The sequence below is a fragment of the Papio anubis genome, chromosome X (genome assembly GCF_008728515.1).
Source record: "Papio anubis isolate 15944 chromosome X, Panubis1.0, whole genome shotgun sequence".
NCBI classification, from domain to species: Eukaryota; Metazoa; Chordata; class Mammalia; order Primates; family Cercopithecidae; genus Papio; species Papio anubis.
Window position 1 is genome coordinate 51,589,020 of NC_044996.1, and position 15,674 is coordinate 51,604,693.

At 45.0% G+C, this 15,674-nt stretch overlaps 1 protein-coding gene across 3 annotated transcripts in view; it reads right to left on the minus strand.

Moving 5' to 3' along the window:
* The window catches only part of DRP2 (dystrophin related protein 2), a 44,787-nt gene that overhangs the window by 13,970 nt on the left and 15,143 nt on the right, over positions 1 to 15,674 (minus strand). For 2 of the 3 annotated variants that reach the window (XM_009197947.4, XM_017954285.3), the window contains exons 3-13: positions 14,252 to 14,415; positions 12,509 to 12,665; positions 11,188 to 11,308; positions 8,386 to 8,654; positions 7,851 to 7,997; positions 7,340 to 7,418; positions 5,204 to 5,264; positions 4,834 to 4,895; positions 3,113 to 3,187; positions 1,987 to 2,188; positions 1,679 to 1,764 (exon numbers count right to left, since the gene is read on the minus strand). In XM_009197947.4, the coding sequence (XP_009196211.1) occupies positions 1,679 to 1,764; positions 1,987 to 2,188; positions 3,113 to 3,187; positions 4,834 to 4,895; positions 5,204 to 5,264; positions 7,340 to 7,418; positions 7,851 to 7,997; positions 8,386 to 8,654; positions 11,188 to 11,308; positions 12,509 to 12,665; positions 14,252 to 14,415 (1,423 nt within the window). Of the gene's footprint in view, positions 1 to 1,678; positions 1,765 to 1,986; positions 2,189 to 3,112; positions 3,188 to 4,833; positions 4,896 to 5,203; positions 5,265 to 7,339; positions 7,419 to 7,850; positions 7,998 to 8,385; positions 8,655 to 11,187; positions 11,309 to 12,508; positions 12,666 to 14,251; positions 14,416 to 15,674 lie in introns of those variants that run through there. The other variant, XM_031660871.1, reaches the window with a different exon arrangement.

Genomic DNA, 15,674 nt, shown 5'->3' on the forward strand with positions numbered 1-15,674 from the left:
AAAAAGAGCATTCTCTGAGTTCAGAGAGAAAAATCAGGCCAACACAAAGAGAGAATATCAGGGGGAGGGGAAGACAGAGAGAAAGAGTGACAGAAAGTGAAAGCAGGAGAGAGAGAGAGAGAGAGAGAGAGAGAGAGATCGAGTGCACCGTGTGTAAGAGCAGTGCCAGACACAGATATGATACTGTTGGGAAAACAGATTCTTCCAGAAGCAGGATGAGGGGGTGCAGGTTCAGGGGCACCTGAACATGAGTCACAGTCAGGCTGCCATACCCTGTCCTGTTTATATGGTCTAACACTGTAGTAATCTCTCAATTGTCCACACAAATGGAAGGAAACACTGGCATGCATAATCCAAAAAGAGAAGCTAATTCAAAACATCTGATCATCTAAAAATTATCTCAAAGTCATTGTGGAATCTACTATGATGCTTATCTTTGTATATGGGTTATTTAAGCCCTTCTATGGCTGTTTCCTTTCACATCCCAATCCAGCCTTAGCAAACCTCCTCCAGTGGTTATTCTCTGTCTGCTCCATACCTCGCTTAAGGCTTAGAAAACACACAGAAATAGAAGGCAGAGAGCCTAGGTTCAAGTTCTGGGTCCATTACTGACTAGTTGTAGAATCATGGGTAAGTCGTGAATCTCTCTATGCTGCAGTTTCCTTACTTTTTAAAATTAGAGACGGAGTCTCACTATGTTGTCTAGGCTGGACTTGAACTTCTGGGCTCAAGTGATCCTCCCACCTCGGCCTCCCAAAGTGCTAGGATTACAGGCATGAGCCAGCACGCCCAGCCCAGTTTCCTTACTTTTAAATTGATGATAAATAATCACTGTTCATCCCATCGCAAGGAAATGTTGAGAGAAATACATAATATCATAGCCATGGACATGTTTGGAAACGTTCTCTTCCCTGTAAAGTTTTTCCAGACTGCTGTCATCTGTCTCTTTTCTGTCATTTGTATAGGATATATTCTTGGCCATTTGGATTATTCTCATCAGTACTTTCTAAAAAATGCTTTCTGTGTACTTCCATCTCCTCCTCTGGACTGTAAATCATTGGAAGCAGGGACAATGTCTAATTTAACTTAGCACTCACCCCATTTAGCAGAGTGGTCAACACACACTAGGGCTCAACAACTAATCATGCTGCTACTGAAAAGTTCAAAATGCTGAACACAAGATGGAGGACAGAGGGGAAAGCAAAGGTACTATAAGCCAAAGATGTGAAAAACTACAGAAGAACATAGTGTCCGCCTCCCAGATATTGGGGATGACTGTGCCCTGCCTGTGTATATAAGAAGTCTCTAGTGACATGGCTTGAGCTTCAGACTGGAAGAGGGCTAAGCCTAATAGGCTGCAGGGGAATGCAACTAGAACATCAGGGCCCTGGGTACCTCAAAATGCCAACACAGATCCTGACTAAGCACTTCCATCAGTTCAGAAGGAATGAAGCCCGTTGGAGTGACACTGGGAATAGTAATAGGCCTTAGGCCCATCTTGTCCTTTGGCTGTCATGTGTTCTTTGCAATAGTGTGAACCAAGAAGCATCACAAGGTAGCCAAAGTAGCCCTCTGCTGAGTCACAAGATGTACCTTCTGTTTATCTTACATCCTTCCTCCTCCCCACAACACCTCTCCCTCTACCCAACACCACTCCACACTTTGGAGTTATACTCACACTGAAGTTTTTCCTTCACTTCCGTGCCACACAAGCATGCAATGCCAGTCTTAAAAGACAATGCCCGCATCTTTCCGCTGCGACCACTAGGTTTAAAAGAAGAGACTGAGAACATGGATGTATGTAAAGGGTTAACATCTTGGCAATCATTTCCCTCACAAAGTTGATCCCAGCAGGGCCCTGTTCCAATCATGCCCCAAGCTGAGTTGGGTCCAAGTCTACTATGGGAGCAATACCTTTCCACTAGGCCCACTTGAGATATCCCATTGAATTTTATCCTGGAGCCTTCCAGAGCTGAAAGCCCTTACCTATCAAAAACATTGAGGAGCCAATTGAGGCTCATGTCCACACAGAGTGGCACGTTGACCAGGATGCCTCTTTCCTCCTCCAAACGTTCATATAAGGCAGTCAGGCAGTGAATGACCTCCACCACATCCATCACGTGCTCACTGGCCTGCAGATCATGCTCATTGAAGATTTCCAGGGCTGTGGTTAAAGTTACCAGGTCCACTGGTAAGGAAAGAAGAGAAGGGAGAAAATATAGCCAAAAGTAGAACCCCAGGGATTAAATAAGGAGATAAAGCCACCAGCATCACCAAATTTGACTCAATCTCCAGATCAACCATTTGCAAATATGATACAAGCTTGTCCTTTACTAAGACCCTCATCCAAGGAGGAAGAAGGCAGCAAAATGTTCCTCAAATTAACCCAACATGTTATTATATCCAATGTTCTTTGACATCAGTTTCAAAAAGATGATGGGACATAAGTAAACTCATCTCCTATCTTGTACTAACTCCCAAGGGATAAAATCCCATTTTGAGTTTCCCTGTCTTTACATGAGTTTCAACTGCAAATAGGTTTGTCTATAAAATTTGTTCTGAGAACCTAGACACCAGCAATGAAGGCTCAGGTATGGTTGGGGAAATGTGACATACATCAAGAGGACACCTTAATTACCCCCAAATGCTGGCTCAGCCTAGCCAGACATGCCTAAGTCAGGAAGTCTGAATGAATAGTGTCTTTGACAAAGGCCAGAAGGCATATTATATCTGCAGCAACACTGTTCCCTAACCACTGCTATTTGCTTCAACAGTTTTACTACTACATCCAATAACCCCAAGATGGCAAATCATGGGTTGCAGTACTTCCTGTCACAAAGCAGTTGCTTGATTATACATACTGAGCATGGGGAAAGGGTCAAGGAAGAGGATAACAGTGGGGTTAATTTGGAAACACATCTGGGGCTTAGCGAGAGTGGAAGGGAACTGGGAAAAGCAGAAGTTGACAGCTAGCATATTGCAGGCTTTGGAGAGTTTCCACCAAGCCAATCAACAACTTCTGCCGAGGTGAGATGAAAATGAGAAACAGCAGACAGATGAGGAACAGGAGAGGGGTGGTGAACGTCATAGGGAAGTACAACAGGAGACGTACGGCGCAGGGCTTTCTGGACTCTGCGGAGCTTCATGGCAGTGCGATAAGCTGAGAACTTAATGTTGTTCAGATCAGCTGCAAAGAATGGAGAGAGACCCACTCAGATCAGAAAAATTCAAGTTAAAGGCGCAACAAGATACCATTTAACACCCACCAGACTGGCAACAAATAGAAGTCTGACAATAGCAAGTGTCAACAAGAATGGTGATGAATGAGAACTGATGGTGAAAGTGTGAACTGACACAATCATCTTTGAAAACAACTTGGTATTACCTAGTAAAATGGAACAGTCATATATCCCACCACTCAGCCAGCTATATATCCCAGAGCAGTGACTTGCAAATGCTTTTTGATCAAGACTTACAGTATGAAATTAATTTTATAGCATACATGTGTATATGTAAAAATAACTAAATCAAACATTTCAGGAAGCAATTCCTTACTAGATTGGATAGAGTGAAAACAACAAAATTAATATCAACTATGACTCTTGCTAAGGATCTGTTGCACATTAATATTTCCTGGTCTATTTCAATTTTTTAAATATTTGTCACAACACACTGAAATGATGTTATGACCTGCAGACTGAAAAACATGTCCCACAGAAATCTTTGCACACATGTACTGGAAGACACATACAAGAAACTCCTCAGCAGCACTGCCCTCATTAGCTCAAAACAAGAAATGACCCACGTGTCTGTCAACAGCAGAATGGATAAAGAAACTGTGCTATATACAATGGAACATTCTACAGTGGTAAAACAGAATGAACTGTAGTCACATGCATCGGCATGGATAAAATGTGCAACAAACATAATGATGAGTCTCTCTTAGCAGGTAAAGATAAGGCACGTGAGAGTCACACATATCACAGCCTGGACAGTCTTTTAAAGCAAATCAGACTTCACATCTGTAAGAATAATGCACTAATCCAATGATAAAATGGTCCAGAGGGGAATGTAGAGCCTCCAGTTGAGAAAGGTGCAGAGGGTAAAAGAAAGGCAGGCTGTTGGAGAAACGATGAGGCACTCATTCCCTCTCCCACCTGCTTATTGACTGAGATTCTTTTCTATTCTTTTTAAAACCACTCTATTGAGTTATAGTTGACATACAAAAAGCTGTACAGATTCAATGTCTACAAGTTGAGTTTGGAGACAAGTATACATCTATGAATCCGTCACCACAATCTGCCATTAGTACATCCATCACTTCCAAAAACTTCCAACTACCCTCTTTATTGTTTTTTTCCGTAAAAACACTTAACATAAGATCTACCTTCTTAGCAAATTTTTAACGATACAATCCAGTATTGTTCACTGTAGGTACTATGCTGCACCATAGATCTCTAGAACTTATCCATCTTGCATAATTGATACTTCTTTGTACTCTTGACCAATATCTCCCCATTTTCCCCTCCCCTCAGTCACTGGCAGCCACCATTCTACTCTCTGCTTCTATGAGTTTGTTTATTTTAGATTCCTTATATACATGAGATCATGTAGTATTTGCCTTTTGTTTCTGGCTTATTATTTCACTTAGCACAATGCCCTCTTGGTTCATTTACATTGTTTCAAATGGCAGTATTTCCTTCTTTCTAAAGGCTGAATATTCCACTATGTGGATATGCCACATTTTCTTTATCCATTCATCTGTAGATGGACATTACAGGACAAAGGCAGCTGTGTATATGCCCACCGTATACAGGAAGCCCACATTCTTACCTAGGGTTTGGTATAACTCTGTCATCTTGGGATGGTCCCAGCATGTGGTCTGAGCCTGGTGGCTACAAACAATAGCATCAATAGCACCAGCATCTATACCACCCACCCACCCCACATACAGGTGTGCACACCACTCGGTGACAGGTTGGATGCAAGAAGCTGCAGGATTCGAGGGTGAACCCAAGATGCCAAAGCCCAAGGGTTCACCTTTACCCAAGTAGAATCTTGAGATCTTGAGATGAGTAGGAGAAAACCCAAACTGGATGGAGGAATCCCAACAGACAGAGTGACAAGGATAGGTAGCAAAAAGGCAGGAGAGGGAGGGGGTGGGCAGGTGACTGACCCGCTTCTGATTCAGATGGTCACTCACTTGATGTAGTAGGGAACTTTATTGGGTGAAATTGCTCTTTCCCAGGGAACCTGGACAGAGGCTGGTAAAGGAGAAGAGAAAGAAAAAAAAAGCTGGCCACTAATGCTCTTAAGGCCCCCAGCTACTCCCTTGCTCTATCCTCCCAAAGAGGTGGTCAAGCCCAAAAGGGGATGTCTGAATTTCATTGCCAGCTCTTAACAGCCTCTGAGGGTGGGGCAAAGAGTTCTAATGAACACGCTTCTCTCCCTGATGTTAGGGCAAGGCAAAGAGAAGAGGCTGTCACCGATATCCTAACATACCAGAGATGTGGCAAGGGTATGAACAGGAATACTTGGCCTTGGCCACCCTGACAATCTTCTCCCTAAGCAGACTGCCATTTCTACCCATCAGCTGCAGGCAGCTGGATTACTCTTGTGGATATGAAGTAGACTCCACTTTACTCTTAGGGCTCAAAGCTCTTCCCCTAGAAGGTCAAGCTTCTCAGTCCTGTGGGACTGTGGGTAATGGTACTGCCCACTTCTCTCTCTCTCATGAGGAACTCTGGAAACTCATGCCTCTCTCTGCCTGTGTCTATCTTTTGAACTTCAAGGAATGGCCCCGTTTACATGGTCAGCTTGCTCACTGCAGTTTTCCTCGGTACAAGAGTCCTCTGACTGCAGGTATAGCTGTATGCCAATGATTATAATAGCAATAATTTTAACCACAGTTAACATTTACTGAGCTCCTACTATGTGCCAGATATTATGCTCATTGCTTTGTGTGCATATCTCATTTTTCCGTCTGTATATTCTTACCATCTCCACTGCTACCAGCCCCCTGGTCTGGGCCACCACCAGCTCCCAGTCTGGGCCACCATAATCCTTCACCTGGATTATTGCAATGTACCTTCAAATAGGTCTCCCTGTTCCCACTGTTGCTCCCCAGTAGTCTCTTCTCAACACCCTGACTCTGTTGAAACATAAGGCAGATCATGCCATCCCTTGGCTCAAACCGTGCCAATCGTTCTCCATTGTATTGAGAATAAAATCTGAAGTTCCTCCCATTGCCTACAAGGCCTTACATGCTCCAGCCTCCCCTACTCCCCCGCACTTTGCTCTCCTTGCTGTTTTCCAGACACATCTTTACCTTAAGCATGTGGAATATGCTGTTCCCTCTGTCTGGTATGCTCTTCCCTCAGTTATCATCCACACAGGTCAACCCTTCACCTTCTTTAGACCTCTGCTCAATTGCCACCTTCTCAGTGAGGCCTCTGTTAATCACCCTGTTGAAAATTGCAACACCTCCCCGCTTAAATCCAGCACTCCCTATCCATGCCTTCCCTGCTTTAATTTTTTCCATAGCCCTTGTCACCAAGTAACCTTATATATATTTTACTTATTTGTTTGTGGTCTGGTTTCCCCAGCTAGAATATAAGCTGTCTAAGGATTTCTGTGTGTTTTGTTTACTGATGCAGCCCCAGTGCCTAGAGCAGTATCTGGCTCACAGAAGGCCCTCAATAAATATCTTTGAAAAAATAAAGTCATTTAATTCCCATAACCTGATGAGCTAGGTAATATTTTTCCTTCTTTTTACATATGGGAAAATTGAGGTTCCAAAACAGTGAGCTATTTTTCTAAATTTTGAGCCTGCATAGCTGTTAGGTTGAGGTGCGGTGCCTCAGATCCAGATCTCTCCAATTTGAGAGACTGTTCTTTTTTTTTTTTTTTCTTTTTTCTTTTTTTGAGATGGAGTTTCACTCTTGTCGCCCAGGCTGCAACTTCCATCTCCTGGGTTCAAGCGATTCTCCTGCCTCGGCCTCCCAAGTAGCTGGGATTACAGCGCCCACCACCACACCCAGCTAATTTTTGTATTTTTAGTAGAGATGGAGTTTTGTCATGTTGGCCAGGCTAGTCTCGAACTCCTGACCTCAGGTGATCCGCCCACCTCAGCCTTCCAAAGTGCTGGGATTATAGGCGTGAGCCACCACTCCCAGCCGAGAGACTGCTCTTTTAACCACTATACCACACTGTTTTATCCTTACTGCTTCTCGGGTGTCAAGGTATACTGGGCTCCCACCAGGGCCCCAGGGGATAACAATAGACTCTCCAGGAAGATGGCTGAGGTTCTGCTAAGTGGAGTCCAGTTTGGTTCACGTACAGGAGAGAAAGTGCTGTGACCCAGGCCCAAAGTCCCGGTGGGCATCCTGGAGCTGCTTAAGCCTCTCACTAACTGACGCCTATGGAAAGAACAGGGTGAGATCAGTAGATTCATTCCAGTTATTTAGAGTGGGATCCCCAGGTACCTCCGGGAATCTTTATGAGCTTCCTCAGAGACTGGCTTTTCTCTGGTTCCAGCCTCTCCCACCGTCATCCAACTCCTAGCCATCCCCCAGAACTCCCAAAAGTCACAGCAGAGCATCCCTAATTCCAGGCCACAGTCACTCTTCCCCTGCTCCTGTCTATCCTGAGTGCCCAAATCCAGAAAGACCCCTCTTATTCACTTCAATCATTCCCTGCAGCGTAGAGGTTGAAAAGCCCATTCCCTAGCTCTACATTCTCCACTCCTCTTTTCCCATGCACATCCCATTTCCATAACCCTGAAGAAGTTTCCACCAAGCCTAGTTATATGGAGGCACCTCCCCATGGTTCACTCCAGGCTGCTCTTCTACCTGTAGTTGTTTCCATCGGACGTTGATCTGTTCCAGGGCATGGGAATTCTCCATTGACAAGTGCACATCAGAAATGGCAAGCTGGTGGGCCAGATCATTCACCAACTTTACTCCATCTTTCATGGGGGAGAATTCTTCTTTGAACAACTGGAGAACCAGGACCCAAGTGCCACAGCAGACAGAGTGGGAAAAAAGAACCAATAGTCATTCACCTCTACTCTTCCCTCTTCACCCAGAGGTTTTGTTTCAATAACACAGGCTAGTGCTTGCCTATTAGGGCAACCAGACTAAGGTGTGGGTGGCCACTGTCCTTATCCTCTTCCTCTCATCCTCAGAAAACACCAGGAAAAGAGAAGAAAGTAGAAAAACAGAAGAGACTCCAGCCAAACCAGCCCCAAATCTAGCACATAAACTGATGGCAGTTCAGTTGCAGTCCAGGCCAACAATGAAGTCTCAGCAGCAGAAACATTGTCAGGGTCTGGGGAGAGTGTCAGGTCTCAGGGTAGACTGTAGTCAGGGGAGGGGGCTTGCATACCTTAATAGCCTGGATGTGCTCTGGGAGTGAATCAATGAAGAGATCCCCGATGGGCTCCCAAGTGGCTCGGACTCCCTCAGCTTGGCTCAGAGTAGTGCTTAGTTCCTCCATTGCCCCTTGAATCTCCAAGAGCTGCTCCAGAGTCCGCTCAATATGACGGTGCTGGTCCACACAGCGGGCTGTCAGCTTCTCCCACAGTTCACTGGCTACTGTCGCCTGCTTCCATACAAAGCGGCTGAGATTCTGGATTCGCTGTTTCGGGGAGGTATCTGCAAGAGGAGGCAGGAAGCCAAGTTAGGCCAACCAGGCAGGGTCAGCCCAGAGAAAGAGACAGAAACAGCCCTTTATAAATATGTGTGTGTGTGTACATGTGGGCATGTTTGTGTATATATTCATATACACACAAATACATATTTTTCCATGGTCGAGGCCTTTAATACATTCACTTAAAAAAAACTGTTTATATTTAAATCATTGTGGAGTCATAGGCAGTTATAACACAGAGATTTCATGTACCCTTTACCCAGTTTCCCCAAATGATAACATCTTGCAAAACTACAGTACAATATCACAATCAGGATATTGATATTGACATAATCTGCCAATTTTGTCCAAGTTTCCCCAGTTTTACTTGTATTCGTGTGTGCATGTGTGTACACGTGTGTTTAGTTCTATGTGATTTTACCATATGCGTTGGTTTACATATCCACCACCACGGTCAAGAGACCATACTGATTTTTTCCACTTACTATGTATCATGAGGACTTCCTCATATTTTAAAACAGTAGGAAATGAAAAAGTAAGACATTATAAGAGGCATAGTGAGGCAAACCATCTAGAGCCCTACTCATATGACCCTGGAATGTGATTTTGCATTAGTTTCTGTTGCCCACTTCCAGCCAAGGGGAGGCATTTTATGAAGGCTCAGCCCAGGAGAAGTTGGTACGTGTCCAGCTTTTCCACCTAGGCTCCTAATCTATAGATTTCTTCTTCCTCCCTCAGATCTCTCCTCAGAAGGTCCAGAGCCCCATAGCCCCAGGCTAACTAGAATTGTGCTGCTCTTTCTAGAGCTTGTCCTATCTGAGGCCCACTGGGCATCAAATTAAGTACTGGCCCTCCCATTGAGGGGCCAGAAGTAAACTAAGAGGGCATATGGCATTGACAAAGGGCTCAATTCACAAAGGGTTCTTTCAGGCTATTGACAATCCATCTCAGAGGGTTGAGGATTCTTTTCGGAGAAGAGGGCTTGCTAGACCACCACTCACATCTAGTCACCATGAGTCCCATCCCGCTGCCTTATTTGAATCTAGACCAGAATGGCCCTCTCTATCAAGGGAAGGGGCTAGAAGTCATCGGAGTCAGTATCAAAGAGTCACAGTTGGCTGGGTGCAGTGGCTTACACCTGTAATCCCAACACTTTAGGAGGCCAAGGCAGGCCGATCACTTGAGCCCAAGAGTTCAAGACCAGCCTGGCCAATATGGCGAGACCTGGTCTCTACAAAAAATGCAAAAATTAGCTGGGTGTGGTAGCATGCGCCTGTAGTCCCAGCTACTCAGGATGCTGAGGCTGAGTCAGGAGGATCGCTTGGGCTTGGGAGGTCAAGGCTGCAATAAGCTGTGATCACGCCACTGCACTCCAGCCTGGATTATAGAGCAAGAGGCTGTCTCAAAAACAAAGACTAAACACAAAAAAATCCCAAAGAGTCATAGTCAATTTGCCTTTCAAAGGCAATCATCACCTAACTTTTTAGATTTTATAAAGGTTTATTATTTGCTGGTTTGCATGTCCCTCGATGTTGGAATAAAGCAGTATTCTAAAATTATGATTATTTTACTTTATTATTTTATTTTATATTATTTATTTTTGGAGACAGGGTCTTGCTGTGTTGCCCAGGCTGGAATGTAGTTGAGCAATCATAGTTCATTGCAGCCTTGAACTTCTGGGCTTAAGTGATCCTCCCATTTCAGCCTCTCAAGTAGCTGGGACTACAGGCACACACCACAAAACCTAGCTAATTGAAAAAAAAATTTGGGGCCGGGCGTGGTGGCTCATGCCTGTAATCCCAGAACTTTGGGAGGCCGAGGCAGGTGGATCACGAGGTCTGGAAATCGAGACCATCCTGGCTAACACAGTGAAACCCCGTCTCTACTCAAAATACAAAAAAAATTAGCTGGGTGTGGTGGCGAGCACCTGTAGTCCCAGCTACTCGGGAGGCTGAGGCAGGAGAATGGCGTGAACCCAGGAGGTGGAGCTTGCAGTGAACCAAGATCACACCACTGCACTCCAGCCTGGGCGACAGAGTGAGATTCCATCTCAAAAAAAAATTTGTAGAGATGGGGGTCTCACTATGTTGCCCAGGCTAGTCTTGAATTTCTGGGCTCAAGTGATCCTCTTGCCTCAGCCTCCCAAAGTGCTGGAATTACAGACATGAGCCACTGTGCCCAGCCAGCACTGTGTTTTTAAAGGACATACTGGTACTTTTATTTATTGAGTCAGTTCAATTCATTTGAGTGGTTTTTTTGTTTTTCTTTTCCACATCTCATTAAATGGCCACACATGCTGCTCCAAAGAGCCACATACAGCTTTGGGTCACACAACTGTTGACCCCTGCTCCAGGCTATATTCTCTTTGCTTTATTTTCCTGCAGTAGGAATCTTGCTTTCCCCCAAATTTGGATGGACTCCTGGGGGAAACTATCCTCCCAGATAACAGATAAGAAAATGAGTTTGGGGAAGGCAGGAGGGTGTTTGTTCAGCAGTACACGGCTCAAGAAGAAGTGGGAAAAACAGAAGACCACCTACCTTTGCTCTCAGAATGAGGCTCCTCTAATTCCTCAAATGGGTGCTGGGACAGGAAGGCCTGAGCCGACTCCAGCACAGAATAGATGTAGGGGCCCCGAGACTTGACTTCTTCCATAAAGGCCTATAAAGTTTAGCAATATGGTCAACAGGAAAGGAAAGTTTTTCAATCACTTTACATTCCATCCTGCAACTGACAGCCTTTCTTCTCAGTGCGACGTGATTCTTTGGCATTATCAGGTATCTTTGAACTACCTAGACAAAAAGACGTGCAATCCTCCTGATAGGCAGAAAAATAACTCTGACACTGGGAGGTCTGTTTAGTATGAAATTTGTCTGTCTGTGCCACAGGATAGAGAAAAATGTGGGGATCTTGGTTCTCCAGAAGACTCAGAAAGCTTCCTGTAACGGTCTTAAGAAAATCAAAACCAAGATAGGCAGGATTTATATTAAAATTATAACTAAATTTTTGGTTGAAATATACACAGGGTACACAAACTAAAAGTGTACATTTTGATGTAATCAGTACTGAGATCAAGAAACAGAATTCTATCAGCATCCCCGGTGGGCCCTCCTAGTCACTATCTCATCTTCACGCCCCACCCCTCCCTCCCCTCCCACAAAGGTGACCACAATCCTTGTAAAACCACTGATTAGTTTTGCCTATTTTAAAACTTTATATAAGTGGAATCATACAGTATGTACTCTTTTTGTATCCGGCTTTTCTTTCACTCAACATACTGTCTGTAAGATTCACCCATGCTGTGGCACGCAGTTATAGTTTATTTTATTTTATTGCTGTATTATATTTCATTCTGTAGTCATTTTAAGAAGTATTTTAACTACAGCAGTAATATATATCACAGAAATACTAGAAATTTCAGAAAGATATGAAGAAAATTAGGAACTCCAATTTTATTACATAGAATTAACCATTGTTAACATTTTGATATAGTTCCTTCCTATGCTGTTATATGTATGTAAACATCACACTCATCTATATACATTTTTATACAATTGAGATCCACTTGCACTTAGTTTTGTATCCTGTGTTTTTTCATTTAGCATTATATTATGTTCATTTCCCCATATTCCCATTAAAAATCATGGCAGTATTTTAAGGGGGGCCAGAATTTGATGGGAGGGGTAGAAAGAAAATACTTGACTTAGGCTGTGGCATGCTAGCCACAGGCTAGTAGGATTGCATACAGCCTCCTATTCATTTAGGTATCTAAGCAGAGCTGGGTGTCTGTCAGGGTACTGCAGAAGGGATTCCTCCCCAGCTGAGAGGCTACACACCACAGCTTCTCTGATTCTAACCTACCGCATGTGTCTCCTTCTCCTGTTGCACCAGGGCCACATCCCCTTGTAGGGGCAGCTGAGCTGACAACTCCTCATCCTTTTGGCTGAGCCAGTCAATAATCTCTTGAAGAGGAAGCTGAAGCTTTCCACTGTGGTCTGAGAAGGCCTCTAGGCGAGCGCTGCACACAATGGGTAAAACCAGTGATGTTCAGTCTTCTTTTTAAGTGGCAAAACTTTTTTCCCAAACTAAGTTATATGGAACTTTAATATCGAGAACAAATTCAGGAGGAGCTTTTCTGGTTCAAGTGGGAGGAGGCCTGGAGTCCTCCCTCTTATCCACCCAAAAAGGGTCCCAAGGCACCTCCACATGGAGCACAGTACTAAAACCAGTAGGTAGAACCATGGGTGTGGAGGCATCCCAAACTTGAATGGCTTAAAATGTCACTTTGTGGATCTCAGTTACTTCAGTTGCATGCCAAACAATAGGCTGGGAAGGGTAGGAAACTGAGCAAGGGCATTAGAGGTGACAGCTGTCTGGTTCCCCTCTTGCCCTGGTAGAATTCAAGTCACGCCAAACTGCTCAACCATAGAGGCTGTTCCGAACTGCCCTCTGAGCAGGAGAGGATTCAGTAAGTGGAAAGGGCAAGTTGGGTGGTTGAGTGTAGGCATGCACATGTGCAAGGATGCATATGAATATAACAGCCCTTGGGACCCAAAGGAACATTGGCTAGAGGTCTGAGATATGGAAACAGAAAAATCTGTACTGTATAATTATCTCTGTCTGCCCTCCCACCCCGCTGCCCTCCAAATGAACCATGGTAGGAGGCTGGAGGCTGGCCAAGAATATGTGCAGTCATCAAGCCATTCCCCTTGGCTGACAATAATAACTATCTTTATTCATTGCTCCCCTTCCCACCACCACCTAGACCAAGATCTTTACCTAAATTATTGCTTCAACTAATTCTTACAACAACCTTATCAGGTAGGCATTCTTATTGCTCAGAAAGGGTAAGTAGGTTCCTAAAGGTCACACAGTTAAGTCATTGATAGAACTATGATTTGAACTCAGGTTTACCTGACTCCAAAGCCTGCATTCTATCAACTTATCCACAATGCCTCACCCCTAATAAAGCCCGCCAGAAGCCAGAAGCTTTGATGATAGAGGGCGGAGAAAAAAAGTGGCAGGCATGCACAGACAGCTAGGGAAAGCCGAACAACTGAGGAAAAAAACTGCCTTTAGGCTCTTACAGAGCTACCCTTAGTTTGGGGAGAAATAGGTGGGCTGAAAACTTATAGATAGAACGTAAAAGGATGGGGAAGAGAACAGATGGGACCTACTAAGATGTAGGACAGCTATGAGAGGAAGAGGAGATGGGAGCAATCATCCCCTTCATTTATACATCGGCACTTTTAAGTTTAGAAAGCATTTCCACATCTGATTTGAATTCCCATGACCACACTGTGAGGTAGTTAGAACAGGTATTATTCCTCCACTCATTTTTTGTCCTTATAAAGAACAAAAACAAATGGAAGCTAACATTTCGAGAACTCAAACAAGTTACTCAAGGTGACTTAAAACTGAGGCTCAGATCCAAGTCTCCTGACTTCTAAAGCAAGGCTCTTTCCCCAGTGCCAGCATAGGAAAGGGAGAAGTGGGTGGGCTGAGGAAAGGGGGATGCACAGGCTGAGAGGAGAAGGACAGGGTGCAGCAGCAAAAGGAGCCCAACACCATCTAAGCCAATTCCCTAAGGGACCTGTTTCTTACCGGAGGTTATGAGACTTCTTTTTTATTTCATTCCAACACAGATTCATGGCTGGTGGTTCCAGGGGTCCAGAGGCACCAACAGACCCGTTCAACAGCTTTAGGCTTAGGCAGTGAACCCCAGCACCATCTTGAGGAGGTGCAGGGCTGGTGACAGCAGCTCTAACCTGGACAGAAACACAAACATCCTCTGATCCTTGAATTGTGCCACACCCTGGTCTGCACCAAGCCAAGGGTGAGAGAAGTGTGAACAAGGGGAGAGAAGGGCTGCTGCCAGGGTTCAGAAACGCTATTCTCTGTGTGTTCAGGGGTTGAGATGAAGAAAGACCCTGTGGTCCTGTTCATTGCCAGGTCTTCTCTTGGTACAGGTCAATTACATAGAACTGCTGCCTACTATTATTGTTACTCATTATTATAAATTTTGGCCCTAGGGAAAGGTTAACATTCCCAAGCTGGGACCCCACCCCTCAGGACCACTGCCCAGATGGGGTCTTGGAAGTACCTACATTAGGTAAGAAGCTGCACAGAACTGCCCAAATTCTGGACAACCATATCATTCCAGGTAAGCTGTTGGCTCATACTTCAGGGTCCTACAGTTTACTCAACCTTCTAGAAAAGCAAGCTGAGAAGTTTCTCCATAAAGATTTATAGAGGGAGTAGACTGGCAAGAGAGAACGATCAGTGATCTATGTCTTACTTCCCATATGAACCTTGGCTTTGATGTGTCTACCACCCTTCCCCACCTGTACTTCCCACCACAGTCAGGAAGCCTGGACACAGTCTTCAAGAGAACTGCTCATAAAGATGAGCGGAGGACTCTGACCAGAGTTGGTGGCCAAGAGGACAAGCCATGGAGCCTGCCAAAGTCTAGTCTTGAGCCCTCAGGCACATACTCTATCGCTTGCTCTCCTGGGCACTGGTAAGGCCCTATGGGGGGAATTGTGGGGTTTGGGGGAAGGGTGGTTATCCCAGATAGCCCCAAGGAAGGTAGCTACCTATAGCACAGTGCCAGAACTGCCCAGCCAGGGGGACGGAGCAGGTGGAGGGAAGGGGAATTGGAGGAGGAAATCAGCCTGGGCTGTTCTACCACAGACTAGAGAGACCCACGCCTGCCTACCTGCCTGTCTACACGCTTGCATTCATTTGGAAAGAAAATAGCCCTGCTAGTCAGTGGTTGAGACTCTTGTAGTCTCCCCTTGCCCCCAAACCATATTTCTTCCCCACACAAGACTCTCCAGACAATTTAGGAAATCAATTATCCCATTAAAATCATAGCTCACAGCCACACCGACAAAGGGAAGTGAAGAAGCAGTCAAGCTATGGGAAAAGCTCAGCACTCAGCCAGCCTGTAGCCCCAGGAGCTCACCCTACCTGTGCTGCCTGGGGAGTCCGTAGCAGGATCCGGCAGCTCCATGATCATCCCTCA